Below are 18694 nucleotides of genomic sequence, written 5' to 3' on the forward strand. Positions count from 1 at the left end.
TGCTTCACAACTGCATTCATTCTTCAAATTATTCTTGTATTTTTCCACATTCTCGATATGTAACCATTTTTTAAAACTAAATATGGGATCGCATCATCAGATGCAAGCTGTACAAGGATGGATCTCCTGGGTCAGCACGGCCTCGCTCATCCTGCTCTCATTTCTGGGGCTGCTGCTTAGCATTTTTAATCCTGTGAAATCTGCGCCTCTTTAGGCTATAGAACAATGGCTAACTAATTCCCATGACACAGGGACTTCAACCAATTCCTACTTCAGCGACTCCAGCGCCCCCAGCCCCAAACATGGACAAATTAAGCAGAGAGTCTGGCTCCTCTTAAACAAGGACGTCTTTCATCTCCCCGGAAGACTTCTGGGACCACAGCTCTCAGGAGAGTCAGGTGTGACTGACGATGCATCCATATTAACATAGGAGACAAACCAGTGTCAGAGGAGACTGGAAACCCCTAATGACCCAAGAAATAGAGCCTACAACCTCCAAACACCAGAAAACCCAGGGGCTGCGTAAATGACCTGTGAAGTCGTGGCGCCTGGAGCCCCAAGCTTTTGAGAACCTGACCTGTCCCATGTCCCAGTTCTCAACCTTTTCTCTTCCTCCATACTGTCTCCATACTGTTCCTCTATTACTGTCTATGCATTCCTTGTCTATCACATATACACATACATCATATACATCAACATATACATATAGACGTATATACGTACAGTGTCTGAGTGTTTTGGCTGCATGTCTGTCTGTACACTATGTGTATGCACAGCTCACCAGCGCCAGAAGAGGGCACGCGAATCTCTGAAACTGGAGGTACAGATGTTTGCTAGCAGCTGTGTGGGGCTTTGAATCAAACTAGGTCCTCAGGGTGAGGAGTCAGTGCTCTTAACCACTGAGCCATCTCTCAAGTCCTGCCCCCCATCTCACCCCCCCAATTCTGGATCAGTTCTAGGAACTGATGCTTTGGGTTTCCTACCCTACCTGGACAGGTTTTTAATCTCCTGTTCTCATCATTTGAAGTTCTATTGTTAGTCAGACTTGCAAAAAAGTTCAGTAGAAGGTGCTGTTATTGCCTGGATCATCATCACCAGCACCATCATCACCAGCACCACCACCACTACCATCACCACCACCATCACCACCATCATCACCACCACCACCACCACCACCATCATCACCATCATCATCACCACTACCATCACCACCACCACCATCACCATCATCACCATCATCATCACCACCACCACCACTACCATCACTACCACCACCATCATCACCATCATCATCACCACCACCACTACCATCATCACCATCACCACCATCACCATCATCATCACCACCACCATCACTACCACCACCATACCACCATCATCATCATCACCATCACTACCACCACCACTACCATCACCACCACCACCACCACCATCATCATCATTCCCTAGATCCTGCTTGCTTTCTAAGGAGAGACAGAAAGAGTATGGTCCAGATAGTTGGGAAGGTAGGAAAAGAACTGGGAGGAGTAGGGGGAGGGGAAACTGTAATCAGAATATATTGTATGAAAAAAATCTTTTTTCAATAAGAGAAAACAGAAAAGAAGATACTAAAAAAAATTGCAGAAGCAAGTAGTTAGAGGTAGGGGCAAGGACAAACCACCCCACCCCCCACACCTTACCACCACACAGGCTGACCTCTCTGACACCAAACCCCTGGAGGGAGGGGAAGGCCTTGGTGATCTTGAATTTTCAAAAATGAGAGACTTTTACAGAGTTTTCAATGAATGGATACCTGAGCGCATTTCTTCTTTTCCTTCTTTCCTTCCTTTTTTCCTTCCTTTTTTCCTTCCTTCTTTCCTTCCTCCCTCCCTCCCTCCCTCCCTTCCTTCCTTTTTCCCTCCCTCCCTCCCTCCCTCCCTCCCTTCCTTCCTTCCTTCCTTCCTTCCTTCCTTCCTTCCTTCCTTCCTTCCTTCCTTCCTTCCTTCCTTCCTTCCTGTCTTTATGGTGCTATAGAACCTGGAACACACCAGTGAAAACTCTAACCACCAAAACACAGGGAGAACTACTAAGACTTTGTTTTGTTTAGTTTAAGTTTTACGTGTATGCGTAGGTATTCGCTCTGCATGTATGTTCGAGCGTCACATACATGCCTAGTGCCCGAGGTGGCCAGAAGAAAGCATTAGATCTCCTGAAACTGGAGGAGTTACAGTTGGTTGTGAGTCACAATTTTTCAGGCTGGCATGTGATGCCTAAAGTTGTGTTTGAAGTTTAAATTACTGTGCATAAGAGGTCCATTAAACAAAAATACCTCTGACCTGTGAGCCCTGCTTGCCTGAGGACAGATAATTTTCTGGAATGCTGGGGGCTGTTACTCAAGTGAGATAACGAGCCACGCGTTTTCATTTCTGTAAACAAGCTTGGTTGTCCCAACTACACAGGATGTTCACATGTGGGTGGGAGCTATGTCAACAGGAAGTTGTCAGGATATATACTTGCCTCTGATTGGACGAAGGTTGAGAGCCTTTATAAGTCTCTAGTTAAAGTAATTTGGTGCCATTCTCTGGGAATCCTGGTACGAACCTGGCCACTGCCCATCACCCTGGCTACTATTCAATAAAGCTTGCTGCAAATTTGCCTCACGTTTTGTAGTGACAGTTTTATTCTCAACCAGTGAGTAAGAATTAACACTGTGAATTGAACTCGGGTCCTCTGGAAGAGAAGCCAGTGCTTGTAACTGCTAAACGATCTCCCCAGCCCACCAGTAAAATTTTAATTGCAAAAAACAAACAAACCAAAACAATTGGTACACCAAGGACTAAAGATGATTCGGTATGCAAAATCTTGGACCTTACAGGGTGGAAGCAGGCACTTGGAAATGAGCCAAGAAAAGATTAACCGCCAGGTACTACACACTTTCCCTGCCATCACAGCCCACTAGATCTTTTGTCACTTGCTTAATTTGAATTTACAGAAACAGAAATATGGAGGATTGGCCGGGGTGGAGGGGTAGGGGGATGGGAGATGGGGGTGGGCTAAGTGGGGGGGGGCGGTAAAGCCAGGAGTGCTTATAGAGTGATTTCTGATTCTAAGGCATCCGCATCAGTCCTTCCTGAAGGGTAACTCCAGGCTTCAGGACCTACTTCGCCTGAAGCCCGTGTACGCGCATGCTCTGTGAGGTCTGGCTCCTAATTTCTCAAGGTCACTCACAGAATCGACCCTTTCTCCCCTGCTTCGTTCTGTAGACTGTGCCTTACCGGGTCAGAACGGCCTGGTCAAGACTCACTCTTTCCATCAGTCACTCCTGTTACCATGAAAGACGATTTCTCCATGGGCTCTACTAAATGAGTTTCTTCCTGACTTGTTTGGCAAGAAGGTTACTTGTTGACAGGGCAAGACCCGACTCACACAGCCCTCTTTCTGAAGGCTGGACTTAAACAAATGTCCACAGGTAAGCAAGAGTCGCTAAAATCACTGACCCTGAACTGCCCCCCTGTCCCAAGAGCTCTGCTTTCCTGTCCTTGAGACTGGCTTCTCCTCCTTCGTTTCAACCTCCAACAGCGTAGAAATCCATCTTTCTCACGCAGAGGATTCCAGGGTGGCTTTTGCCTGTTGTTTATTAGATGAAGTAAATAGAGTTTAATCAGATGGTGGCCTAAAAAGACCAGGAATCTATGACTTTCTCTGAGAACAAGATTTTTCCACTAAAATCAACAAAGTAAGGAAACTCTTCTCATCACAACTAAGGTACGATCTGCAACAGAACCAGAATTTGCATTGCCTACAACTTATCCAGTCGCTCTCTCTGGATGTTATACCGAAGGTTTCCAGCATCGCTGAAGCAATGCATGCTACTCTGATCCTCCAGAGTCGACTAGCTGTTCAGTAATTCTTCATTGCTTTCAGCCCTGAAGCCTAAAAATCCCAATAATGGCCTAAAATCAGAGTCTTCACAATCTCTACAAAAGTTGGCTGAGGCAGTGATCTGGCCATGGCCTTCCTGGAAGGAGAAGCGGGGCTTAAATTAATAAATACCTTAGAACATGACAAAGCCCACATTCCCATCCAGGGATGTCACTAAACTATTTAATGTTTAACTTTATCAGACCTGTGGCTAGGTGAAAGGAAAGATGATTTTGAGCCCTGCAAAAGGAGGAGTCTGAAAAGGCATGGCTGTAAGTTCAGCATGTGACCAAGGATAGTTATGAACCACCAAGATTATCAACACAAAATGGTAATCTTACTTAAAACATGATGAGATATTCTGTGACTTTTTGGTACCTAGGCGGGGCAATTACTAAGTATGACATTTGTGGGTGATGTCAAAAGAGTAGAAAGGAGTAGTTCATACTTTGGGCCCGTTAGTAGATGTTTTGATAACCCGTATCCTAGTTTGCTTTTTGTTCATGTGATAAAACGCTTACAAAAGATGCTTGCAAGGAGGGTATTTACTTCAGCTTACAGGATATGGTCCATCACTGGGGAAGCCAGGGCAGGAACCCGAAGTCAGGAACTGAAGCAGAGACCATGGAAAAACACCACTGACTGGCTTGTTCCTCCAGCTTGATCTCGCCCTGCTCTCTTAGGGAACTGAGGATCACCTGCCTGGGATCGCCATACCCCTGTGACTTGGTTCCTCCTATATCAAGCAGCAATCAAGAAAATGCCCCACAAACCTGGCCACAGGCCAGTCTGGTGCAGGCAGGTCTTCACCTGAGACCTCCCTCTTTTCCCTTGTGTGAAGTTGACGTCTAAGATCAGAGGTGAAGGGGGAATTCCTTGATGACATCATTCAGATTGCTTCCTGGGTAATTCTAGATCTGTTAAGCTGATAACGTCAGCCCATTGCAGAGGCGAAACGCTTGCCTAGCGTGCTCAAGACTTCTATTTTTATCTTTAGTATTGAAAAAAAGAAATCACAAACTCAGTTTCAATTAAATCTCTGTTCATACCAAAATATTTTAATGACCATTTTATAAGGGACGATTTTAAAGTGATTTTAGTAAATTTAGTGTCATGTATATCTGCGACTAGACATGTGTGTGTATGTGTGGATATATATGTATATTGGGTATATATGTATATGTATATAGATTTTGCATACTTCGTTATATATGTATGTAATTGACAATGCATATGAATGTATTTTGAAGTATGCAAAATCTTGGGATTTAAAGCACATAATCTATTCAAAGTGGCCAGTAAGCCTTCTGTGTTATAGACATGAATCATATTGAGAAGAAACATGTAAAATGCTCAGTAAAGTTCTTTTAGCATCTCTTCTATGTTTTTAAAGATTTATTTATTTATTTTGTATATAAGTACACTGTAGCTGTCTTCAGACTCACCAGAAGAGGGCATCAGATCCCATTACAGATGGTTGTGAGCCACCATGTGGTTGCTGGGATTTGAACTCAGGACCTCTGGAAGAGCAGTCAGTGCTCTTAACCACTGAGCCATCCCTCCAGCCTGCATCTCCACTATTTTTAACCAGTACTATTCAGATGGAAAAACGTGTCATTCGGGGATCCCCACTGTGTCTAAAGACCTTGCCTGCACTAGAGTCCTTGTGGACATCTGTCGCTTTGACCATTCTGTTGTCGTAAATATGGTAGGCGTTTATGCACCAGAAATGAGTCTGTTTGTGGTCACTACATTTTTAGAAGGTATTTATCTGTTTAATGAGTACGTGTGTGCACCACATGTGTGCAGAAACCCTCAGAAGTGAGACGAGGTCACTGGGTCTGGAGCTACGGGCAGCTGTGAGTCATCACGTGGATGCTGGGAACTGAACCCAGACCTTCTGTAAGAGCAGCCAGCTTTCTCAGATGCTCAGCCATTTTCTTCAGCCCACTGGCCCTAAACTTGTAACAAGTCTAACGTTCTAGTTTTGTTAATGATAAAGACCTATTTTCCTACTGACTCAAATATTCTAAATTTTTATTCAAAAACAGAACATTAATACAGATATGCATAGTTCTTCTGTGTGGTCAAGTTTAGCTGTCATTGGCTCCTTTATGTGTCAAATACAATTATGTGTATGATGTATTACATAAGACTTCTAAGAGGCAAAGTTCACAAGAACAATTTTCCAAGATGTATCCTCCAAACTAGGTTTGTTAGTGATCCTGACCTTTTCCAGAAACACCATGTGTTTCTAATTATACCTGTAATAAAGGATATTATCTGTAAGCAAAGGCAATTAGACATGATCTAATACCACGTTATCCAAGCAGTGCTTTCTAATAAATGAAAAGGCACTGGCCATTGGTCCTCTAAGGAGTACATCTTATCTTAGTCACTTTTCTATTGCTGTGAGGAAATACCACGATCAGGGCAACTCTTACAGAAGAAAGTGTTTAATTGGGGGCTTGGTTACAGTTTCAGAAGTTTAGTCCATTATCATTCTGGTCAGAAACATGGTAGCACACAGGTATACAGGATCCTGAAGAAGCAGCACAGAACTACATCCTGATCTACAGAGAGAAGAGAGAGAGAGAGAGAGAGAGAGAGAGAGAGAGAGAGAGAGAGAGAGAGAGAGAGAGAGAATGCCCCGTGGCATGGGTTTTGAAACCTCTAAGCCCTCCCCAGGAGACACACTTTCTTCAGTAAGAGCACACCTCCTAATCCTTCCCAAGCAGTGCCAGTCCCTGGTTACTAAGCTTTCAAATGAGCCTATGGGGGCCATTCTCATTTAAACCACCACCATCTGTAAACAAGTATTTAAATTTTAAGTTACCTCTTCCTAAATATTTACTCTTGTAGGTTGCTCCTTTGTAAAACATTGTAATTGTTATCTGTAAAGTAGTGTAACTTTTAACAAAAAAAAGTAAAGAAACAGAGTTTTTTAAAATTTTAGAGCCCACCTCATCCTCTTGGCATTCAGTCTCTTGGCGTGGATCCATGGTCTCCCTGGTTCTTCTTTACCACTGTCCTCAAGCACTTCTTGGCGTATCTCTATGTCCTTGTGACTCCATGCCTACTGTACAATCACTATACCAAGCGCCCAATTAGGGTGCCTGTGCTCCCCCACCACCACCATTCTGGTGGATACTCTGAAAACTGCCCCTGTTGCCCACCTCAGCTCCATCTCCCAGACCATCTTTAGTCCCACTAGGAACCCCTGGTCCCCCATTTCCTCAGTTCTTTCTCAGCCATTCCTTCCAGATCACCTCTTTTCCTTTGTGACACTCTGCTGACCATAGACCTGCTTTATGCCAGGGCCCCCACGGTCACCACACTGGACTGGGACCCAGATAGCCTATCCCTGGGACCTATGCCCTATCCCTCTCCTCTGTTCTGACTGAACTCTTTCAGTTACACTAGTCCATCTTGCAAGCATGTTGTGACCACTCCTCCCAGCCTACCTCCCTTACTTTGGAAATTTCTACCAGCCATAGCAAGACGCAGGGTATTCTTCGATTTGCCCCTCATCACCTTTTGTGGAGCCAAACTCCAATCCTGATACAGAGACCTCCAGAGTCAGTCTACTTCCTATGCCCATCACCCACCCCATACTGAGCCTAACTGAGATCACTTGGAGTCTGAACCCAGAGTTCTAAACTGACCTTCAGATCTGGGGCTAATGCTAAAGCCCAGGGCACCCCAAGACTGAAAAGTGAGCATCATTGCATTGGTCTAAAATCTATCAGGTTAGGGTAAGAGGGTGACAACAGGTGTTCTAAGCAAACAGACATCTAAGATGCAGACAGACACATGGACAGACATGCAGACAGGCATGCAGACAGATTCACAAACAGGAACACAGACAGACACAACACAAGCATTTTAATATATGACAAAATAGACTTCAAACAAAAGTCGTCAGAAGAAAAGGGAAGGTCACTACATCATCATTAAAGGAGAAAAATCCACCAAGAGGACATAGTAATTTTAAACATTTATGCACCAAACACAAGGGTACCCAGTTCCATAAAAGAAACATCTACTACATCCAAAATTGCATAATGACTCCAACATGCTGTGATAGTACCCTACCGCCTTACTGTGCTATTGTTGCCAATAGACAGGTCATTCAGACAAAAACTAAAAGAGAAACTCTGAAGTTAAATAACATCACAAATCAAATGGACCCAACAGACATCTGTGCACCCAAACCCTAGAGAATCTACTTTCTTCTCAGTAGCCTATGGGACTTTCTCCAAAATTGACCACGCGCTAGAATTCAAAGGAAGTCTTAAGAGATGCAAGATTGAAATAATATCCTGCATTCTATTTGACTACGATGGATTTTATGGCTGGATATCCACAACCATAGAAATGGCAGAAAGTACACAAACTCATGGGAGTCTCCCACTCATTAAATTCTCAAAGGAGAAAAGTCCACCAAGAGGATATTGCAATTCTAAACATTTATGCACCAAAACCAAGGGTACCAAGTTCCATAAAAAAAAAAACAAAAAACAAAAAACAAAAAACAAAAAACAAAAAAACAAAAAAACCCATATACTCCAGATGCGCTGGAGTTAACATCCCAGACTTATACTATGTATCTGTGGTAATAAAAATAGCATAGTGTCTTAGTCAGAGTTTCTATTCCTACACAAACATCATGACCAAGAAGCAAGTTGGGGAGGAAAGGGTTTATTCAGTTTACACTTTCAGTCACCAAAGGAAGTCAGGATAGGAACTCAAGCAGATCAGGAAGCAGGAGCTGATGCAGAGGGCATTGTGACATCCTTATCACAGAAGTTTCTTCTTGTAGTAGATGGGAATCAACACTCTGCAGCTAGAGTGCACACACTGGGCGACCTGCAGAGGGCTAGAGACTCTGAAGTGCTCATCTCTAAGTGGGATGTCTGTAGTCTGTATTATACTCCTTCTCTCAAGCCTCAGGAATGTATGTGGAAGAGTAGAGAGATTACAAGGGCCAGAGGTGATGGGTGACTCCAAGGAGACAGCATCTTCCAGACACAGCAGGATCAAGGCTCGTGTGAAGGTAGCGTCAACGAGACCTGCAGAACACAGGCAAATAAAACCCCAGCATGGAGAGAGGGACGAGTACAAAGGGCTATGCCAGGCCAAGAAGCTGTGGCGTGCTCAGGAATAGTTGGCAAACACAAAACAAGTGTTTCTGTTTTGTTTTTCATTTTGTTTCATTTCACTTGTGTGTGTGTGTGTGTGTGTGTGTGTGTGTGTGTGTGTGTGTGTGTGTGTGTGCATGCCTGAGCCTTTGTTAAAGTGAGAGGAAGAATGTGAAGTAGAGTCGGGGGGCAGATCTGGAAAGAGGTGGGGGAAGGGAAAGTATATGACCTAAATATATTTATCAAAAATTTTAAAGGAAATTAAAAAATTTTAACTACATTTATTCAATATGTGTGCGCCTGTGTGTCTCAAGGTGCACTTGTTAGAGTTGGTTCTCTCTTTCTACCACAGGGGATCTTGGGGTTTAACTCAGACTGTCAGTTTTAGAGGCAAGCTCCATCGTCCACAGGATAATCTCTTAGTACTGTTTACTCATTCTCTGGCAATGTCATATAATAGATCTTGATCCTACCCATTCCAAAGTCTCCCCTCTCACTATCCTTGAGTTCTCTCTCTCTTTATGATAATTTATTTTTACTTTATGTGCATTGGTGTTTTGATTGCATGCATGTCTGTGTGAGGGAGTCAGATCCCATGGAACTGGAGTTACAGATGGTTGTGAGCTGCCATGTGGGTCCTGGGAATTGAACCCTGGTCCTCTGGAAGAGCAGCCAGAGCTCTTAATCCCTGAGCCGTCTCTCCATCCCCAAGTTCTCTTCTCTTAAAAAAAATGTTTGTGTAGCCCTCTAAGTTCAACTATTGAAATATTGATTGAGTTGACAGGTCTTTCTGCTTGACCGTGTGTGGGTGACCATAGCAGCAGTAACTTCATGAGTGGCGTCATCCCCAGACGCTAAAACTTTGAGGCACTCCCTCCTAGACCCTAATTCTTACACCCCTTCTTCCATGATGCTCTCTGGTTGAGGGAGTGCTGGATGGGTGTCCCCATTTAGAGTCAACACTCAAGAGTAACTTTCTGAACTGTACTTTTGAAATGCTAGCACGCCATCCACAGGAAGATAGAATTAACGTGTAAGAACCAACTCTTCCATAACTCTTGCTTACGCTTTACCACCCAGGCCCAGTTCACATCTGCTCCTCGGTTCACCCTCCCGCACCATAGGATCTGAATAGATGGGTGCATCCCATCCCAGTCATGAGGTGCTGTTGAGATCAAAGCACCCGTTGAGATGGTTAGTCGTCGATGTCTACAGAGAATGTCCTTCAGAGGCAAGGGAGGGAGTTTTCAGAACCAAACCTCAACTCCTCTGGGCGGTCATCCCTCTGGTCGCTATCCCAGCACTTGGAAAGCTGGACCGAGGCAGGAGCATGGTCAGTTTTAGATCAACCTGGGCTGCACAGCAAGACTGCCTCAAAGCCAGAAAGGAGTTACTTGTGCCAGCTCCCCCCAGAGGTAACTCAAACCAAGGAGCAATGGTTCTTGGGTGTGGCTGCCTGTCACTAACTAAACACAGCTGTGCATGAGGCCTCCTTGTAAGAGGCTATGTTTGCACAGACTGGTTAGAACTGCAGCACCACGGAGAGATTGGAATGTTACAAGTCCAGAGGCTAATTATCTTATCTGGAACACCCATTGCTTACCCACCTCTGTGTCAGAACAAACCTTATGTGACTAAGAGATTAAAAAAAAAAAAAGAACCAAAAAAAACAAAACAAAACAAAACAAAACAAACAAAAAAAAATACCCCAGCTTTTGAAATCTATTAACTTAGCGAGCTAATATCTTCCACCAACCCAAAAGCTGAGGTCATTGGAGAACATCTGATGATTCATGACCTAGCTTCCCCATCTTGCTGTAATCATCTCTCTGAGGTATCCACTGGTGTGTCTCAAACCTGCCTTGATTTGTTCCTTTCTTGGGTCTGTAAAACTATAAAGCTTCTTAAAACTGCTTCCACATTGGAACGTTATATCCGGGGACTAAATGTATATTCCCATGCCGTGATCTCTTATCTATGCTCCTGAATAAACTATGTATTTTTTTTTCCTTTGAGGTGAGAGCTGTTTCTTTGGATGACACGGTGCACCCTTGGTTCCCACTTCTGCTTATATTTGTTTCAGGTAGAGGAATCTCTTACCTCAAAACGGAAGTGAGGTACCGAGATCTTCCTGTCAGGAATGGAGGCGTTCTAAGTAGACACTTGAGCTCTTCCTTTTTCCTATTAAACTGTGGGTATAACAGACTCCGAGAAATTGGAATCCCCCCCCCCAATATCATTTGAGGCCATGTGCGAGTCTGTATAAGAAAGCTGTGACCTGGGGTTGGGGATTTAGCTCAGTGGTAGAGCGCTTGCCTAGGAAGCGCAAGGCCCTGGGTTCGGTCCTCAGCTCTGAGAAAAAAGAAAAAAAAGAAAGAAAAAAAAAAGAAAGAAAGCTGTGACCTTCCTGAGAACTGTGGTCAGGGCAGAGTGCAGAATGTTCTTCGCACAAGGTGGCCTTCTAGAAATAATTGCATAACCTATAAAAAGTGGATGGCGGTGAAAGCGAGGACCGAAGGGTATGTCCATGTTATCTCTGTGGGAGGGGCGAAGTTCTGGGAGGAATATTCTTGGCTTTTTTCCTCACACGTCCAAGGATGATAAGACATAATACCAAGTGTATTCCCTTGTTGTCCTTGTATTTGCGAAAGCTCTCTGTCAACATCACTTCGTGTTTTGCTCGCTTTAACAATAAAAGAGTGAGAAGTGCTTTATTTGCTCTATTCCTGAGTTCAAATTCTCAGAGTTCCCTAGTTATCCCACAAAGACCGTGGACTTATCATTCAATCCGTGGAAGACTCTGTTGGCCTCGCTGGTTGCTGTCCGCTGTCTAAAAAGCCAGCAATGTCAGAAGCCTTGTGCTAACAGCAGAGGAGCCTGGCTCAGGCAGAGCTTTCACACGGTTCTGACAAATGCCACCTCATAGGAGAGACTGGAGCCTCATCAATGATGGTGGACCAGAACATACCTTGAGCACAAATACTTAGTTATGTATACCTCTTCCCTTCCATTTAAACCCAAACCCCATGGCAGGACCCCAAAATTGGACTTGGCTTAGCAGAGGTACGGGTGAGAGTGATTGGATCTCTTGTCTTTTCCCAATGTAGTCACATTGAATAAACTTCTTCACCCGCCTTTCATCGCTACTTGTATCATGAATTAGGCTATGGAAGGTGAGTGGCTGAACCTGGCTTGCTCGAGGCAGGGGTGGGGGCTGGTAGGGGTGTGGAGTGGCAATACCCAGGCTCTTGACCTAATAACAAGTAATTTCCCTATGCTCCCAGTGCTGAAACTCCAGTTTAGGTAGACAGCACTAGCTTTTGTTTTATCTTTGTACTCTTCCCTCTCCTCCCTCCCCCCTTGAGGGGGATGGTGGTGTGTTATGAGGAGCATAAGGGTGGTTTCTTATTCTTATTTCTGAACCAGGAGCGTTCGGGCTCCGAATGGCGAATGGTGGGAGGACAGGGAAGCAATTCTTAGGACAGTCCCTAAGTCAGCCCTAGTGGGGGTTTAGCAGATTAACTGCCTAAGCCAGTGGGATCAAGCTCAGTCAGAAAAGCGCCAGGGTGAAGAACTCTCCAAGCCGCCAGGTCCTGCACCGCCAGGTCCAGCACCACGGCTGGCTGTGGCTCAGTCCCAGCGAGCGGCTCGCGCGTCCCCTTTAAGAGCCGTCAAGTGCCCGTGACGTCAGGGCAGGAAGTGTTTGAGGAAGTGGCGCTGAGCTGGCTGCGTGGGGACCCCGAGTTTTCATGTCCTCAGCGGGTGTCGCTAGCGGCCCCGCGGCCCCCGGGGCAGGTGAGTCCCACGCGAGGGTGGCTCGTGGCCGGTGGACCGGCTCGCCCGGGTGCACGCTCGGCTTCTCCCCGGGGTCCCTGGCTGCACCGCGCTCGGTGCGGTGCGGAGCGGACCCGCCGGCGGGCCGGGCCGCAGCAACTTTTATTTGTTAACTAAATCGGTCTCCTAGCCCAGCCTCCCCTTGAAGGCAGCAGCCGCTGCTGCTTCCCCCTGCTTCTTGAGCTCCAGTGTTCTTACTCTCAACTTGTCCTCTCTTCCTACTTGCTTCTAGAGTTAGCAGGGAGGGCATCGATATGAGCTGGTCACCTTCTCTCCCAACCCAGACATGTGGGGCCTGGGAAATGAAAGAACGCCTCGGAACTGGGGGATTTGGAAACGTCATCCGGTGGCACAATCAGGTAGGGCTCTGGCACCGGGGAGGGCGGGTGATCTGTCTTGGCGCCTCTTCTGTCCTGGCCTGGTGTGGATGGGTGGATCCCCTCCTATCCTTGGCGTGGTCCAATGAGAGTGTAAGAAAAGGGACTGCAAAGGGGACCTGTGAGCTGCTAAACTGAGTCTTAAAAACCTTAATAACCCTGATACTTAGAAGGGCGGGGGGGGGGGAGTAAGCTGTCATTCCAAGTATTTTAAAATTATACATTTACTAATATTTAGACTAACACGTGATAGATTACATAGGGATAAATGTTGTAGAATACAGGCAGTGCTAAAAGATGAGAGAAATAAAAACATTTTAAATAACTATTTAAAGTATTTTTAGGTAGTTAATAACTCCAAGGTTTTTTCTTCTTTTTTTCCTTTCTTTTCCTTCCTTTCTCTCTCTCTCTCTCTCTCTCTCTCTCTCTCTCTGTCTCTCTCTCTGTCTCTCTCTCTGTCTCTCTCTCTTTCTTTCTCTCTTTCTTTCTTTCTTTCTTTCTTTCTTTCTTTCTTTCTTTCTTTCTTTCTTTCTTTCTTTCTTTCTAGTATGGTTCTGCACAAAACACCCTTAGTATGATTAAGGCTAATGGGTGAGAATGTGCAGCCCCTATAATGCGGAATGATTTGGACTGATTTTGCTTTGGGATCTGCTTATTATTCCTATTATTTTAGCCCTTCAGTGTCTGGCATGAGTTGTTCAGGTTAAAAGTTTCTGGTCTTCCAATTTTTTTTTGTTTGGGCTGTCGGTAAGTACACTGCGATTCTTGGCAGGACTCTCTTAGCTCACTTGTTTACTGTATGAGATTGTTTTACCCAATTTGGGTAATTGGTTCGTAATAATGCCTAAAAGGCACACGTTGCTTGTGATGTCTCTGCTGGAGAACACTTACTTACCTCAGGGCACGTGAGTGTAATTGTCACACTTGGGGGTCACAGCCTGTGCCCTATGCTGGGTCCTCAGTAAGTCAATTAAAATAGTGGAAAACAAGGGATTCATTCACGGCGAGGTCACATTGGGAAGAGGGACAGACAGATCCAGCAAACCTCCCACATCCATCTCCATGATCCTAACATTAGATTAAAGTTCAAATAGAACGCCAAGGATATGCACATGTAAGCAGTCTGGTCCAGCCTACCACAGGTCCTTTTTTTTTTTTTTTTTTTTTGTCATCCTGTGAGATTTTCTGAGAGTGTGTTCAAGCTCTGTGGCCCAGAAGACAAATTCCCCCTCTGGCTGGTAGTTTTTCCTCTCTCCCACCATGAAATTTCTGGGGAATTTCCCATCTCTCTGGCATCCAATGTTTAAAACTACCTCTTTAGAATGTCTTCATTTCTGCCAGGCCAGTTACCCAACCTCCTGAGAGACCTGGGGAAGTGCTCTCTCTCCAGAGGCCTATTTTTACATTTTAGGATTCCGGTGTTGGGCAACCCTTGGGAAACTTACCAAAACAAGAGGCCACCCTTCTAGGGAATCCTTCCTAAACAGCTAAAACCAAGGTCTTGACTCAAAATTAAGCGGTCAAGGTGAGAGACTAGCTTGGTTGGTGGTGGTGATGATGGGGAGCAATAGGCAGACTGAAGAGGTTTAGGGGTTAAAATAAACAGGACTTGGGTGGATAGAGGGGGTAGGGGTTAGAGTTCAGGAGGAGTCTGGCTGAAGTGGTGCTGGCTGGGGAACATGCCTGCTTAGACCTGGAAGTCCTCTGCTGTCTTCATGGACGGATCTTGGGGTAGCCTCGGGGCTGCTTTGGGTGCATAGAAGCAATCTTTAACCCACACCTAAGATCGGAAGACGCAGCATGCCTTCTGTGGGACGCGCCTCTGTCCCCAGCCTCTAGGCGCATGCAGCCGAGATGGCATCAGGCATCTTCGTGCTACCTCATAGGCTTTCCCTTGTCTACAGGCAAGGGAATAGTCTGTAGCTATCACAGAGAAATTGCCTGAAAGAGCCCTAGTCAGAAATGTGGCCCAAGAACCAGGGTCATTGCTGCAAACCTCTTACATGTCAAGGTCGGGGTAGGTTTCTTACCTGCTGGGTCTGTTTTACCTTACCTTACTTACATGCTTTACTTCTGGTGTTGGCACCTCTAATTCCTGTGTTATAACCGAGGAATCAGAAGCACAAGGGAATTAGGTAATCTATCAAAAGAGGCTATGCCGTTAACACATGCATCTATTCCTATCCGGACGATATGCCCTGCCGTGGCTTCTTCTGGTTGGAGCTAGAGTTTAGGACATGTCCTAAACCATAGCCAGTTACTCTGTAGGTACTCTTTAGCTCTTCACAATCGACCCAAGCCATTTTGAAGCACCAAGGAAAAACTAAGGGATACTCAAATGTAGCAGATGACCCCACTCCAATTCCCTAGGTTCCTGACAGACACAGTGCGGGCTTGACAGTCTTTGCTGCCTAGGCAACTCCTACATCCCCAGCCGAAAGCCATTTGTACTTCAGGTAGGCTCCTGTTTGCAGCAGACAAAGAGAGGGGAAAGATACAACTCCCGGGGCCTCAGCCTGCAGCTCCTCTTGAGGGTAAACAGGGGAAGGAACCACTCATTCTCACAACCACACAGCACTTGGTTGGAATCCTGACTGACTGACACTTGCTAATTCTTGGATTTGGATCACAATTTCTGGTGTGCATCACAGACCCTCATTGCGACTGGAAAGTCGTGAGGCAAATGCACCGTGGAAACATCCCAGGATCCTTTGCAGCTATTACCTCATCGGTGTGCCCTAATGGGAAAGAGACTGGCAAGTCCAGGGGATCCGTGATCGCATGATGGAAAGTAGGGAACGTGCTGGCTGTTAGAGGGCAAGGGGTTATCAGTCATTCTTCCTACGAAGTAGCACTGAGCTTTGCCGGTAAGACTAAGGTCACTTCCGTGTGTCGAATGTGTGATCTTGGAACTCAGTTCCCAGAGCTTCATGCAGACAAATGAAGAGGTGACACCATCCGTAATTTGTCTTTACTTACATAGAATGAATTCTTAAAGACATGACTAAGTTTAAATGCTCATGTGTAAAGATACTAATGACTAATGCTTATCGAGAATCCTTTTCATTTAACAGCTGCATGAGGCGGCAACACCCTTAACCTGAGTGCCCACTGGGAGGCAGAGGCAGGCTAATCCTTGTGAGTTTGAAGCCAGCCTGGTCTACAGAAATAGTTCCACGGTAGCCAGGGCTCCATAGTGAGGCCCTGTCTCAAAACAAACACACACACACACACACACACACACACACCCAAAGCAGGCGCTGGCAGTGCCAGGTGCTCTGTCTCAGGTGCTCTGTCCCAGGTGCTCTGTCCCAGGTGCACACACACACACACACACACACACACACACACACACCCCAAAGCAGGCGCTGGCAGTGCCAGGTGCTCTGTCTCAGGTGCTCTGTCCCAGGTGCACACACACACACACACACACACACACACACACCCCCCAAAGCAGACACACACACACACACACACACACACACACACACACACACACACCCCAAAGCAGGCGCTGGCAGTGCCAGGTGCTCTGTCCCAGGTGCTCTGTCCCAGGTGCTCTGTCCCAGGTGCTCTGTCTCAGGTGCTCTGTCCCAGGTGCTCTGTCCCAGGTGCACACACACACACACACACACACACACCCCAAAGCAGGCACACACACACACACACACACACACACACACACACACACACACACACACCCCAAAGCAGGCGCTGGCAGTGCCAGGTGCTCTGTCTCAGGTGCTCTGTCCCAGGTGCTCTGTCCCAGGTGCTGTGTCTCTATTTTTCTGCTGGCTCAGTAGCAGGGAAAGATTATGAGGAAATGGAACTTCATCAGGTTCTTGAGAGGAAGTGGATTTTAGATGGCCTGTCAGAAAAGGAGGCAGTTGAGTGGGTAGAGCAGCATGTAAGGAAATGATAGTGGTATGGTTTGCCCAAGGCTCCCTAGGGATGAGACCCTTCATTTTATTTTAATTGGCGTCCCTGGAAGGGTTGAGTTTTTCTCCATCTTGTGGTAAAGAGCCAAAGGCCTGATGGCCTCAGAACTGCAACGTTTATTTGCCCAAGGAGGCGGCAACACCTTTTCTCCCTTGAGTCTGTCCTGGCCTCTGTGGGCGAGATGGGAGCCCACTGTGTCATTTTGTGTCTGTGTCGCAGGAAGACTGAAGAAGCTGTAGCCCCTTATCACAGGGACAGGTTGTGTTGGGAATAAAGATGAATCTACACTATATTTTCTTAGAAAAAAAATTTTTGAGATTATAATTACATATTTCTCCCCCTTCTTTCCTCTCTCCAAACTCTGCCACATACCCCTTTTTGTTCTCTTTGAAATTTATGGCCTCTTTTTATTAATTATTGTTATATACACATAAATGTTCCTAAATACGTAAATATAACCTGCTCAGTCTGCATAAGGTTATATATATGTGTGTGTATGTATGTATGTGTATGTATGTGTGTGTATGTGTGTATGTGTGTATGTATGTGTGTGTATGTATGTGTGTGTATGGGTGTATGTATGTGTGTATGTATATGTGTATGTGTGTATGTATGTGTATGTATGTATGTGTGTGTGCATATATGTATGTATATGTGTGTATGTATGTGTATGTGTATGTATATGTGTATGTGTATGTATATGTGTATGTGTATGTATGTATATGTATGTGTGTATATATGTATGTATATGTATGTATGTGTGTATGCATGTGTATGTATATGTGCATGTGTATGTATGTGTATGTATGTGTGTATGTATGTGTGTGTGCATATATGTATGTATATGTATGTATGTGTGTATGTATGTGTATGTGTATGTATATGTGTATGTATATGTGTATGTGTATGTATGTATGTGTATGTATGTATATGTATGTGTGTGTGTATGCGTGTGTATGTATATGTGCATGTGTATGTATGTGTATGTATGTATGTGTGTGTATGTGTGTGTGTATGTATGTATGTGTTTGTATGTATGTATGTGTATGTATGTATGTGTGTGTATGCTCTGAGTGTTCCTTAGTCGCCTGTACTTATGTGGGCAGATCTGAGGCCTCCTGGATTTTCCCCTGTCCGTGTTAGCATGTCCATCATTTTGTTCTTGACCAGCTCATGCCTAAGCAGTCTTGTTAGCAGGACTTTATCGATGCACCTTCTGACACCACTAGGAGATTGTTCTCATAGCGAACCCCCGGCTCTTGCAGTCTTCCCGAGGCCTCTTCCGAGCTGACCCAGAGCCCTAGGAGTTGTGCTCTAGAGTGTCCCAGACCCTTACTTTAAGTGCTCATCTGAGAATTTTGTACAGTGTATTTTGGTCATATTTACCTTCTCCCCTCACTCCCCCCAGCTTCCACCCCACTTCCCTGCTTATCCACCTTACATCTTAAAAATAAGTTTACTTTGTGCCCCTCCCTCTGAAGTGTGGTTGACCCTACCACAGAA

General features: G+C 45.4%; 2 protein-coding genes across 5 annotated transcripts in view; one reads left to right on the plus strand and one right to left on the minus strand.

The window, feature by feature from the left end:
- The window catches only part of Plat (plasminogen activator, tissue type), a 78977-nt gene extending 66217 nt beyond the window's left edge, over positions 1–12760 (minus strand). Inside the window, exon 1 of the mRNA XM_063275098.1 lies at positions 12754–12760. The gene's annotated coding sequence lies outside the window, so the exon portion shown is untranslated. The remainder of the gene's footprint in view (positions 1–12753) is intronic.
- Ikbkb (inhibitor of nuclear factor kappa B kinase subunit beta) overlaps positions 12691–18694 on the plus strand; it is a 53750-nt gene continuing 47746 nt past the window's right edge. For 3 of the 4 annotated variants that reach the window (XM_063275786.1, XM_063275787.1, XM_039094867.2), the window contains exons 1-2: positions 12691–12836; positions 13108–13234. In XM_063275786.1, coding sequence (XP_063131856.1) covers positions 13130–13234 — 105 coding nt within the window. In that variant the 5' untranslated portion in view covers positions 12691–12836; positions 13108–13129. The remainder of the gene's footprint in view (positions 12837–13107; positions 13235–18694) is intronic. The other variant, NM_053355.3, reaches the window with a different exon arrangement.

Source organism: Rattus norvegicus, chromosome 16, assembly GCF_036323735.1.
Source record: "Rattus norvegicus strain BN/NHsdMcwi chromosome 16, GRCr8, whole genome shotgun sequence".
In the NCBI taxonomy this organism is placed as follows: Eukaryota; Metazoa; Chordata; class Mammalia; order Rodentia; family Muridae; genus Rattus; species Rattus norvegicus.